The sequence below is a fragment of the Spea bombifrons genome, chromosome 4 (assembly GCF_027358695.1).
Source record: "Spea bombifrons isolate aSpeBom1 chromosome 4, aSpeBom1.2.pri, whole genome shotgun sequence".
NCBI lineage: Eukaryota > Metazoa > Chordata > Amphibia > Anura > Pelobatidae > Spea > Spea bombifrons.
In genome coordinates this window covers 17108227-17121259 of record NC_071090.1, presented here as the reverse complement: position 1 = coordinate 17121259, position 13033 = coordinate 17108227, and the positions used below count along the sequence as shown (strand labels likewise).

Genomic DNA, 13033 nt, shown 5'->3' with positions numbered 1-13033 from the left:
CTTTAAATGAGGGCTGGAATTTGTAAAATCAGCTCCTGAAAGTGAAATCAGCCATTAAAGCAAATGGTGGTAATACCAAATATTAAGACTAACATTTTTTTACTTTTATTGGTGAAAATGATATATATTTGTGTTTGCAAAATACTGCGTACTTTTTGTGAGATACACACAGTATCTCACAAAAGTGAGTACACCCCTCACATTTTTGTAAATATTTTATTATATCTGTTCATGTGACAACACTGAAGAAATGACACTCTGCTACAATGTAAAGCAGTGGTTGATGTTAGAGACCTTGCGCTCCCCCCACCTTCCATTTGAGGATGCCCCACAGATGCTCAGTCAGGTTTAGGTCTGGAGACATGCTTGGCCAGTCCATCACCTTTACCCTCAGCTTCTTTAGCAAGGCAGTGGTCATCTTGGAGGTGTGTTTGGGGTCGTTATCATGTTGGAATACTGCCCTGCAGCCCAGTCTCTGAAGGGAGGGGATCATGCTCTGCTTCAGTATGTCACAGTACATGTTGGCATTCATGGTTCCCTGAATGAACTGTAGCTCCCCAGTGCCGGCACTCTTTGTACTCCTGACCTGGTTGCCGCCACACACGCTTGACACCATCTGAACTTGGTCTCATCGGATCACAGGACACGGTTCCAGTAATCCATGTCCTTTGTCTGCTTGTCTTCAGCAAACTGTTTGTGGGCTTTCTTGTGCATCATCTTTTGAAGAGGCTTTCTTCTGGCACAACAGCCATGCAGAACAATTTGGTCTGAGCACTGACAGGCTGACCCCCCACCCCTTCAACCTCTGCAGCAATGCTGGCAGCACTCATATGTCTATTTCCTAAAGACAAGCTCTGGATAAGACGCTGAACATGCACACTCAACTTCTTTCGACCATGGCAAGGCCTGTTCTGAGTGGAATCTGTCCTGTGAAACCGCTGTATGGTCTTGCCCACCGTGCTGTAGCTGTTTCAGGGTTTTTGCAACCTTCTCTTTGCTCTACATAAAGATGACCTAGGCTATAATTATTTTTTTAAGATCCTCAGAGAGTTGTTTGCCATGAAGTGCCATGTTGAACGTCCAGTGACCAGTATGAGAGAGTGTGAGAGCAATAACACCAAATTTAACACACCTGCTCCCCATTCACACCTGAGACCTTGTAACACTAACTAGTCACATGACACCGGGGAGGGGAAATGGCTAATTGGGCCCAATTTGGACATTTTCACTTAGGGGTGTACTCACTTTTGTTGCCAAGGTTTAGACATTAATGGCTGTGTGTTGAGGGGACAGCAAATTTACACTGTTATACAGGCTGTACACTCACTACATTGTAGCAGTGTCATTTCTTCAGTGTTGTCACATGAAAAGATATAGTAAAATGTTTACAAAAATGTGAGAGGTGTACTCACTTTTGGGAGATACTGTATGTGTGTGTGTGTGTGTCAACATATAAATATTTTTTGCCTAGAGTGACAGGATTAGATAGGGTTAGTGACTAAACCCACCCCCCCCATCTCCCAGTTGCTACTAACCATAGGCTCACTCTGATGCTCTTAACCAAACACTAACAGCCACGCACACATGCTAACACTACACACACATACATTCTAATGCCATACAGTAACAGACAAGAACACATTAACGTATAGTCACACACAAACACCATCTAGTAACAAACATGCAAATGTAGTTAAAGACCATATGCTCACATGCCACACCTTAAACTTAGTCACGAGGCGCCCTCCTACACATTAAACAGAAATACTGCTTGATTAGCTGACAGACAAGACCAGAAACTTTTGCAGACGGACATTGTGTTAGTTTTCCATCTTTTCATATTGCAGTTTCTGTTGTCATTTTGTCCTTCCTTTCTGGAAAAGGTGTTCCAGAATTTCCTAGTTCAATATATTTAACCTGTGTGCAAGTTTCTGTTTTACCCTACCTTTTTTGCTAAATCGCTTTAAGTACATATCAAATGTTTGGTTTTTTTTGTGTGTGATAACTGGCATATGAAATGATAAATTCACCCTTTATTTACAGATAACTCTCTTCACTGTTCTTAGGAGGAAAAAAAAGTGCATTCGGTACTTACAAGGAGAAGGACTGTGTGGCAGCCCAGTTTCTTCCGATGGAAGTGCTATAGACTCTCCTTCCTCTCCCTTAAATGCATGCCAGTGTATTCCACCATCTCCTAACACTTCAGGCAAACTTACTAGCCTTGCTGATTCTGCTCAAAGTGACAAAAACTACTCTCTGTGTTTTCCTGGCCAAGCCCAAGCTACCAATATCAGCACTGGCCATAAAGCTTCATCTCCTGCTACAGAGGCATCCGAAGAGCCCACTGGATACAGTTCAAGCACCAGAGCCACGTAACACTGTGGTGAACACATCATTTGGACACTTTTACTGATTTCTGGTTGTTTTTAGGAAGACCATCACAGCATCTGGGCTTCTACTACTTGTCAAGGCTAAAGAGAAAAAAATCCTCTTGACTAGTATTTAATAGAGATGCTGGCTTTTTTTAAGCCAGAGAAACCTTGGATCCTTTAATTAAATTCTTCTATTTTTTTAATATGTATAATTTGTTATTGAGGCAATATTTTTCTTGCATTCAATGATATATATAATATATAAAAAAACATGTTTGCAGAAAAGAACAGACGCTCTCCAGTCTTGAGAGAAGAAAAATAATTTAAATACTTGTCAAGTTTTGGCTAACCCTTGTGGCCTTTACCATGTTCTTCCATCTCAATAAAGGCTGCAAGGGTAACAAACTTTTTTTGTGTTTCAATACATTTTTTATTTGCTCAAAAGACCAGGACTGTCGGTTCTTTTGAGCAAACCTGATTTTGCTGTATCCATGGTATGTTACCAGTCCAGTGCAGCATGGCAAGATAATAGCAGTGCTCTAATTAGACTTCTCTAATATCTATTACACACACACAGTTTTGTTTACTTCGGTTTTATGCGTGCGTGTATGTGTGTGTGTGTGTGTATATATATATATATATATATATATATAAATATACATATATATATATATATATATATATAAATATACACACACACACGCCATATATTCAGTTTTGTAAGAATCTTGCAAGGGTTAGTCCTCCATGATACATAATTGTCAGACAGTTGAGACAGCAAATTATGCTGTATGTTTTGTGACCCATTTTCTTTTTTCTGATCTGTAAACCTTTAGGAAAGCTGTCTGATTCTGGAGATATGTTTGTCTTAACTGAGTAAAATTTATACATTTGCTATAAAATAAACCCAAACAAATATATGTGATTGAGCCACATGGAATGTTCTAACTGAAGGGTGGTTGGTGTGGTTTATCCTTAATGACCCAAGGCATTTTTATACAAAGAAAAGAAGAAAAAAAAAGGTTTTTAATTCTATGTATAATGCAGGGCTTGATAAATTTGTGAATCTAGGCGCCAGCTAAAAAAGTTGGGATCATTATCCTGATCGTTATCAGCCCACTTACTAAACTAACAGCATTTGACCTAGAAGCACCCTGGACTTTCAGGTCAGTGCTGTTTTTTTGTAAATAATTTTTTGATAAATTATTTTTTTTAACTCTTTCAAGGCTGATGTTCCATTGGAGCACAGCATTGACTGATATTTAGTCCCCACAAGCTTGTGGGGACAAATGTTAACCCCTGCAATGCCACAAATGTGTCACACAATTGTGGCACTGAAGGGGTTAACGCTGCACTGTCGCTCTCATGGCGCAATCGGGCAACAGGGGAGGGTTGGGGCTGGTCTCCACACTCATGTGGAGACCGAGGAACCCTCTCCCCCTGTCCCTGGAGCTGCCTCTGGCAGCTGGGACACAATTGCTGGTCTATAGACCAGCCATTGCAGGGAAGAGTCTTTGATGACTCCTGTAGGCTTCCATGCTTGTGGGGGCTCGTTTTTGCGGTTGCTGGACCACCAGCAGCAGAGCCCTGTACACAACAGGAATTAACCCCTAAAATGCAGCGATCACAGCATTGAAGGGGTTAACGCTGCACTTTCGCTCTCATGGAGCGATCAGGCAGCAGGGGGGTGTTGTGTCCTGTCCCCACACTTGTGTGGGGACCCAATCAACACACAACCCCCTTCCCTGAAGCTGTCTGTGGCAGCTGAAGACGTAATTGCTGGTTTGCCGGCAATAGTGTTTCCAGCCTACAGAATTGGGGGCGGGCTCAGAGTGGCTGTGCTGGTCTTCCTAGACACCTGGGCAGACAGCACCCTCACGATGTGGCAACATTTTAACAGGCTAACAAACACCTAGGCGCCAGGACAAAATTCTCAGTCGCCATGAAGTAACATCCTTGTAGCCCTCCTGCATCAACTCTCCCAGTCAGACTTTGGGTGGAAATGGGGCAGTGCTATACACTTAAATTTTGGGGTGTAAGTTGTAAATTGCCAAAAATAGGGCCTCAAGATTCTTCTGCATTTCCGGTGTTACGAAGCTTCCATACGGGACATCTGCAGAACTTATGGTATCTATATTTACTCTATTACACAGCACACTACATTACACGTGATGGCAAGTGGCAAGGTTGAAGACTAAAACAAAAGCATTATGTATTAACTCATGGGTAGGATGGCAGGTCCCCCTGCCCCCCTTCCAATTTAGAATCTATGTATAGTGAGCCTTGTCACTGCGGGAATTGCTGGGCTTTAAAAGATTCAATAAGAGCACACATGCCAGACCCAGATTGTCCCTTTTTCTCAGCATGTTGCAGACTGTTTCTTGCACTTTATAAGCAAGCAAACAAAAAGCTTGTAGGCTACAGGAACCCTCTAATAGACTGGCTATGTCTTCTCAGTCTTTGCGAGATACCCATTACCTTTTCTAAAAAGCTTTTCACATTTTTTGTATATTTATTTATATGTATCGACAAAGGTACGCAAGAGTCATCCACTTGGTTACAAATAATTATTTCAACTGTACTTAACAATTGATGCAGACTCCTTTAAAATCAGTTTATTAACAAAGGTCATAACCTGTTCTTCCAGACAGTTTTTAATTTATAATGAACACTTAAACACAACACCATGAATTAAGTTTATATCCAAGCTAAAATTGATTGGGGGGGCACCCTGGCCTTTTGTAGAGCACCTGAATTAACCAAATCAGAGCTTTAGCATGAAATAGGTCCTGCTACAGTGCAAGGAAAAATAAAGGTCATCCACATGACCTTGGAGACAATTCCTTTACTCAAAATCTTACAAACATGCAAAGGAAGAAAGGAACAGATGCTGTTGCCTTCCAGAAGAGGTCTGTCTTGCAAAAGCTATCCCTTGTTATATTGCTGCAGGCTTGGGGAGGGAAGCCATAGAAAGGTAAAGCAGACCGCCTCATTACTACTCCTATGCATTTTTATATATGCTCTTTACCATGCAGTTAAGTTTGATAGAATCCTAAATATTACCACAATTGGTAACTGAGAAATAAGTTGAACATTTATTCATTGGTTTTAATATTACACAAATATACTTTACAGAGTAAGGGTGAAGTATAAGCACTGATGAAGAATGTGTAAACCAAGAACTTGGATGCTACCTTTCATTTAGAAAGCACGCACACATCACAGATTTATTATTTTAAAAGTCACACAAGATTACAATGGTAAGATTCAGATCCTGAAACTGAACTTTAACAAAAAAAAAAAAGAAAAAAACAGGACACAACATGCAGCAAAAAACACCCTGCTGCTAGTTTGATAAGCTGCTAAATTGTCTATTATAAAACAGAGCAGTGCAACTAGTTATTTGGAACGATTCTTACAGTGTTACAATGAGAACAGGTAAATCATTTCACTTTTCTTCACACCACTGATTCTCCTTGCGTACCTAAAACATATAAATAAAGGGTTATATAAAATAAAAAAAAAGTCCCCATAACCCTCAGCAATAAAAATGTGGCAAAATAAATCCTCTACATAGCAGATAGCTGAGGTAGGGGTGTAGTGAAAGGGGTAAATAGTTCCACAGGGACCACACAGAGGAATCTGTTATCATACACTTTAAATTACATTTCATGGCTGGAGTGTGCATTAAATGCTCAAAGAATATGCTTTTCGTGGGTCCTTGAATGCTATTTATTTAATTTATTTTTTAAATAGAGATTATTGCTTACCTGCGCCTCCTCCTCTTCAGTGAAGTCATTTTTGATGTTGAATGTCTTTCTGATTTCTTCTGGAGTTTTGCCTTTAATCATGTTTGCTACTGTCTTGCACGTGACATCCAGCAATCCTTTGATATCCAAGTAATTTGCAGCCTGGAATAAAAAGACATTTGCATTATGAGAGAGATAAATAGAAAGAGAAAAACAGTGGCTTCATAGGACACGGTTATAACATAACATTGAACCAGATATGGTACTAGAATAGGATTGAAATAGAGTTCTTACTAGAATAAGTTCAAACAGTGTTCCTTGGTCTACTTTGAGAAACTCTTGGTCCCAAACAGGAATATCATCTGTCCGCTTCTCTTTATTCTCATCATCCTCAGGAGGAGGTGGATCATCTTTGTGATGGGTACACCACTGAATAACCTAAAGCACATCATTTCCAATTTAGAACACGGTTTAAAAGGAGAAAAAAAACAATAAAAAAAAAAGTGGTCAATTATGAATGAGCTGCTCAACCTACTCTGCAGAACAGCATTTTTATCTATATGCAACATTGAGCACAATTCCCACTATTGAATGCTCAAACCTGTCTGAGAGAACTGATAGTTTTTTGCTTCACTCAAAAAGGATACTCATAGCATTTTAGGGAATATCCAACTCATCCCTAAACGTTTATCTACCCCAGACATTTTGTCATGAAATGTCTTAATGTCATAATTAAACCTACAATCACATTTTCGCCAAACATACCAGGCATCATGTGCTCAACAGTTCTGGAGAGATGCATTTGGAGAGATTAGTAGCTAAACAACGTCTCCCCAATACAAGATGTGAATGGCATTTAAAGAAGATATGATTGTGAATCAGGGGAGTCCAGGAGCCAAAAAGGAAGATTTTCTAAGCATTTAACATACTTTGCAGTTTTGAGCACAACACACCCTCAGTAAATAAGGAGTTTAGCCAGAAGCTAAGAGAGGTTACTTACTTTTTTGAGAATTGCTGCATTTACATTTGGAAGGGGAACAGGGTCATCATCACCTTCATCATCCATGCCAAGATCTGGGAGGGGGGGGAAAAATAAAAAAAAAAAAAAATAAAGCCACGCCTAAATACAGAAGGGATGTAAACAAAGTAGGCCATTACCAGGGATCATTTAATTGAGCACTACAATACCTTTATGGAAAGATATACACACACGCACACACACAGTATAAGGGATAAAAGACACCTTTAGTTGCATTCCTTCCCCAAAATAGGACAAAAGGTTTACTGTGGTGAATTAGTATAGTTCGTTGAAGAAAAAGAAAAAAAAAAAAAAAAAAGCTTCAGTCCATCAAGTTCAACATTTCACACATACCTCTCTCTAAAGTTAATCCAGAAGAAAGCAAAAAAAAAAAAAAAGTCCTACTTGAGGCAATTACCAATTGTGCCACAACAGGGAATAAAATCCTTCTTAGAAAGTGTTGAGAGAAATATAAATATGCCCAGAAAACCAAGGTTCTAGACATTTTAACTTACCTTCTAACATTGTTTTGATGGTTACAGACTGCTTTGCGATTTCAACATCGACTTCAAAAATCTCACCATCAGAGCTCTGCAATTTTATTGAAGGCATCTGCAAAATAAAATTTAAAAAGTTAACTGCAACATACTCAAGAATGGTTGGAGACTCAGTTTCAAACTTGGACATAGTGATGACATATCTGCCATCAGTGTTTTTCTTTTTTCCTCTCTCAAAAACCTCAAACCTTATTCTTGTTTAACATCCAGAAGAGCTTCATGCTTAACCCAGGCACATTTACATTTTGTCAGGGTATGAGCCTCTGCCACACCTGCTTGAAGCCTGCTCCTCTTATCTACCACCATCTCAGTACAGGGGGGAAAAAAAAAAAAAAAAAAAAAAAAAAAAAAAAAAAAAAAAAAAAAAAGGCACGGCACTACAGCAGGGAACGCCTCTGCTAGAACTATTAACGCTGCCCATCTTACACTGCGTCTTGAATTACAGCCAAGCATGACGCAACACACATTCTCAGTGTGCTGGACAACAGCACTGCAGTCTACCTTTTAACTGGAAACACCTACTCTGTCAGAAAAACATGATACTGTAGACAATACTCTTAATACAAGTAGTAGAGTAATACTTGCCCTACAAGCTACACAACATTAATAAAATGTGGCTAAATGATGAGTGACTAATTTCAGTAGAACATGAAATGAAACATGCTCGTACCAAGTGTTAAGTCCACAAGAAAGTGGGACAGGCAAAATGTCACACTCCATGCAGTTTTCAGATTTGGAGTTGTACTCCTTTAATGCAAGTCATAGTAATCTGGGCCTAAATACCTGCTACTAGCATTGAACACTGGTCACCACGCACAGCTTTGAAGCAGATACAGAATAGCAAGTCAGAAGTACAGTTGGTTATAAATAAATACAAATTTAAAAAAATTAATGGACAATCTGTCATACTGAGCAGTTACTTATTAAATACAACAGTGAATAGCAACAAAAAGCTCCTACAAAAGGGTGCTAAAGCAGCCACACATGCTAGCTTTACACTTATTCCCCCTATACAATACTAAGAGTAACAAATGCTAATGAGCATAGACCTTCAAATCCATGAATGTTCTGCACAAGTCTGCATTGAATCCTGGAGCAAGCAACACCCGCTGCACCAACTTTCCAAGCAATGGAGTCTTACAATTCTAGGCTAAAGCAATACTGCTTAAACACACAAATGTATCTGGTCGCTTCTGGGTCAGGTAGTAGGCAGCAGCATACACATGTGCTATGTAGGTAAAAATTTCATAAAACAAACTGATTTTCCTTACCTTATGAGGTCATTTAACTGTTTTAAGCAGGGTTACTGAGCAACCAAAGGCAGACTGTTGGCAGACATGTTTGGTGGGAGACCATCCAGTAGACTATTACTAGACAAACTAGTCTACTTATCTGTATTTTCCAACAAAAAGACAGTTTGTCTCACCATAAAAACCTTTGCCCCAATCATCCTTAGGTCAGCTTTCTCATACTTTAAAAAAGTAGCCGTTTACCACCATTTAACACCTTGAAAAGCAGTATTCGCAACTTGTTATTTTGGACTACTTATTTTTTAACAAGACCACACTTTAGGCAAAGGGGGCTTTCTGGCAAACTAGTTACCATGGCTATGTAGGACAACATGATGGGCAGTCCCCAACACAGCAACAATGGCAGGGCTTACACTTATTAAAAAAAAAATATATATATAGGCACACGAGATGGACTAAATGGGTCTCAACTGCAGTTACATTTTATATTGATAAGTACTAATTATTTTCTACATTGGAAAAGAATGACAATCACTGAGAATGCACTAATATGGACAGAAATTACATAAACACACACAAATTCCCTGCTAAAAAGGCTGGGGACATTTCCATATGTGACAGACAGAAAACACCCCATTTGTGCTTGTCACCTAAGGACAAGAGGACAACAGGGTAAACCAAGCTCTGCATTATTATTTATAGAGGGGCTTATAACATGCTTCCCCACTACAGATTTTCCCTTTTACCCCACGTCAACACACCCCTTCCTTCTCAAAGCAGTGATTTTCTTGGCATGTAGCTTTTATTCAGATGTTTCATTAGCAGGTTACATTTGTGACACACAAAATCAGCTATTTAGATGAATATTAGAATTGTGCAGGCATGTATTACTTCAATTTGCCGTATTTTTTCTTGTCCTTTTATTGGCATGTAGCAATTCAAAGACACAGCAGAAAGAGTAATACCAGCCCCCCCTGACATGCGACAAGAACTGTATTTACCCGATAAGCCTGTGCCAAGGGGAAGCCTACGACACAAGGCGCCAAAAAAAAATATACATATTAAAAATAATAATAAGTATATTACACATACAATGTCAAAAAAAAAAAAAAAAAAAAAAAAAGTATTGCAATGATACCTCTTTTTATAATGTTAATACTCTTTTTTTTTTAACATGGCTATTGGACTAATACAGCCAATTTACACACATTAAGATTAAGGTTACAAAAAAAACATTCCATCGAAACAAAAGCAGCCCCCAATGATTATAAATTAAGCACCAGTAATAGATGAGATCTTATTTTACATTGCAGTCAGTAACATACAGTCGTAGAAATCATATTTTAGGACAAACTCAATATGTGAAAGCCTGGGCTCTCTGGCTTCCTTCTCCATGGGATCCTAGATACCGAGATCACGGCTTCCGGCTCATAGAGGGCCGTCCATGTCCGTTTACATGTTATCCAACTACAAAAATCAACCGATACGAATAGACGTTTCACGTACGGCCAGATTTCGAAATCGATACGATCGTCTTTTAACGCTCCAAACGGGATGATAAACACTAGTACGCAGAGAGCTCAGGCCTTTTACGAGAGTCCGAGGCCTAAGTGCCGCAGGTGGGTACATCGGGGAATAAAACCAACACAGCCAATAATTAAGCCAGGTTTGAGACGGTAACGGAAACCAAACGTGGAAAATCAATCATAGCACACAACTCACCGTGCCTAAAAGGTTCGCGAAACGGAAAAACAGGCCTCAAGTTCTGCGGCTTCTACCGCTCAGAGTACGCCTCCTACCGCGGCGCTGCGTCACTTAAGAGGGGAGGGTGGATGGGGGAAAGTTGGTAACGCTGTAATGCTCTAGCCAATCGAAAAGAGCCTACGGTTATACCCTGCATTGATTGGCGCTGAGATTTGACCCAACCAAGCGAGAGCAAGGCTCGCCTCCTGCTAACAATAGCCAATTAGGGAGTAATAACTGCTGCGCAGCGCTAGAGCACCGGCTATCCCGCTTAGCAACAAGGAGTGGTAACGGCAAGAGGGATTCGCCACGGGATGAATGTGCGTTGTCATTGTGTATTTGGCTCTCACAAACTTGCAGTTACTTCCTGTATACAATGCAGTTGCCAAGCTATTAAAACAAAAGTATGTGCCCGTCAACCGTCATGCGCTACTGAGACTAGTGAAGTAAATGCATATATATAATATGCTGGGAGTTTAGCAACAGTAGCTGCTAGAAAAAAACAAAACTGCCGAACAGTAATACCCTGCATGAGTGTGTAAGTCATGTTTTTCAAACATTGCAGGGTCAACACTGGAACACGTGTATTTCATTTTTCAAACTAGGAATTTTGACAGATCACTTTCCTATGTCTGTGTTTTATTTGAGCGACAGTAAAGGGTCCCATATGTCAATCTAGCCCCATAACGTCACGACCTGTGTAGAAGGGGGAGACCCCCGCTTATAACTCACAACAGCAGCCGCTGTGAAGAAGGGGAAGACCCCCGCTTCTACAATACAGCAGCCTCAGTGTTACATAGTTACATAGGCTGAAAAAAGACATGCGTCCATCAAGTTCAGCCTTTCCTATATCTGTTAATTTGTTGCTGTTGATCCAAAAGTAGGCAAAAACCCCAGTTTGGCTCTTTCCTATTTTGCACTAACCAGGGAAAAAATTCCTTCTTGACCCCAAAATGGCAGTCAGATTTCTCCTTGGATCAATAAGCTGTTTCCCCATAATTAAAGATTATATCCCCGAATATTATGTTTTTCCAAGTATCCATCCAGTTGCAGTTTAAACGTCTGTACAGACTCCGATAAAACTACCTCTGCAGGCAGAGAATTCCACATCCTTATTGTCCTTACGGTAAAAAACCCTTTCCTCTGCCTTAGACTAAATCTTCTTTCTTCCAGTCTAAACACGTGTCCTATGCATAGTTAGGTTTTATGAACAGATTTCCACACAATGGTTTGTATTGGCCCCGAATATATTTATATAATGTTATCATATCCCCTCTGAGGCGCCGTTTTTCTAAACTAAACAGATTTAAATTTGTTAACCTTTCTTCATAACTATAGTGCTCCATTCCTTTTATTAATTTTGTAGCTCACCTCTGCACCCTTTCTAGTGCTATGATATCATTCTTTAGAATAGGTGCCCAAAATTGCACAGCATATTCAAGGTGCGGCCTTACCGTTGATTTATACAGAGACAAAATGATATTTTTATCCCGCGAATTGATGCCCCTGTTTATACACGACAATATCTTACTGGCCTTAGCAACTGCTGACTGACATTGCACATTGTTGCCTAGTTTGTTGTCTATAATAATTCCCAAATACTTCTAATTTGTCGTGACCCCTAATTCACTACCGTTTAGGGTGTAGGTTGCTTGTGCATTCCCTACCCCGAAGTGCATAACTTTACATTTATCTACATTGAATTTCATCTGCCATTTGTGTGTCCAGTCCCCCAGCCCCTCTAGATCCCTCTGCAGCACTGTAATATCCTGCTCGCACTGTATTACTTTACCTAATTTAGTGTCATCCGCAAACACAGAAATATGACTTTCAATGCCTATTGCCAGTTCATTTATAAATATGTTGAATAAAATTGGTCCCAGAACAGAACCCTGAGGGACACCACTTACCACTTACGGCCAGCTTGAAAGTTTGCCATTTATAACAACTTTCTGTTCTCTATCTCTAAGCCAATGTTCTACCCAAGAACAAGTATTTGCATCTAGACCAATTTCCTTCAGATTGAATACTAACCTATTGTGTGGAACCGTGTCAAACGCCTTGGCAAAATCCATGTAGATTACATCCACTGCAACACCCTGATCTACACTTCTACTTACTTCTTCGTAGAATGCAAATAAATTAGTTTGACAGGACCTATGTTTCATAAAACCATGCTGATTTTTGCTAATAATACTGTTCTTCCCAATTAATTCTTGAATATTATCCCTAAACAGCCTTTCAAATACTTTCCCAGCACAGAAGTTAAGCTCACAGGTCTATAATTTCCGGGGACAGAGTTTGAGCCCTTTTTGAATATAGGGACCACATCTGCCTTCCTCCA

At 39.8% G+C, this 13033-nt stretch overlaps 2 protein-coding genes across 10 annotated transcripts in view; one reads left to right on the top strand and one right to left on the bottom strand.

The window, feature by feature from the left end:
- The window catches only part of TCF7 (transcription factor 7), a 64928-nt gene extending 62151 nt beyond the window's left edge, over window positions 1–2777 (top strand). For 4 of the 9 annotated variants that reach the window (XM_053464132.1, XM_053464133.1, XM_053464131.1 and 1 more), the window contains one exon: window positions 2067–2777. In XM_053464132.1, coding sequence (XP_053320107.1) covers window positions 2067–2376 — 310 coding nt within the window. In that variant the 3' untranslated portion in view covers window positions 2377–2777. Of the gene's footprint in view, window positions 1–2043 lie in introns of all 9 variants that reach the window. The other 5 variants (XM_053464140.1, XM_053464136.1, XM_053464134.1 and 2 more) reach the window with 3 other exon arrangements.
- Window positions 2778–4972: 2195 nt separating this feature from the next.
- Window positions 4973–10800, bottom strand: SKP1 (S-phase kinase associated protein 1). Its single transcript, XM_053464142.1, has 6 exons — window positions 10669–10800; window positions 7655–7751; window positions 7122–7195; window positions 6416–6559; window positions 6143–6283; window positions 4973–5856 (listed from the first exon to the last, which is right to left on the bottom strand). The coding sequence occupies exons 2-6, from the start codon at window positions 7749–7751 to the stop codon at window positions 5821–5823; spliced, it is 492 nt and encodes a 163-aa protein (XP_053320117.1). The 5' UTR covers window positions 10669–10800; the 3' UTR covers window positions 4973–5820.
- Between the last annotated feature and the right edge of the window lie 2233 nt (window positions 10801–13033).

Bases quoted from the DNA above. Each gene is read 5' to 3' on its own strand.
- SKP1 (XM_053464142.1), bottom strand. From the start codon at position 7,751: ATGCCTTCAATAAAATTGCAGAGCTCTGATGGTGAGATTTTTGAAGTC. The intron at 6,560-7,121 runs GTAAGTAACCTC...GATGTGCTTTAG, and splicing joins ATGCAGCAATTCTCAAAAAA to GTTATTCAGTGGTGTACCCA. The intron at 5,857-6,142 runs GTAAGCAATAAT...TATATGTTTTAG, and splicing joins CTGAAGAGGAGGAGGCGCAG to GTACGCAAGGAGAATCAGTG.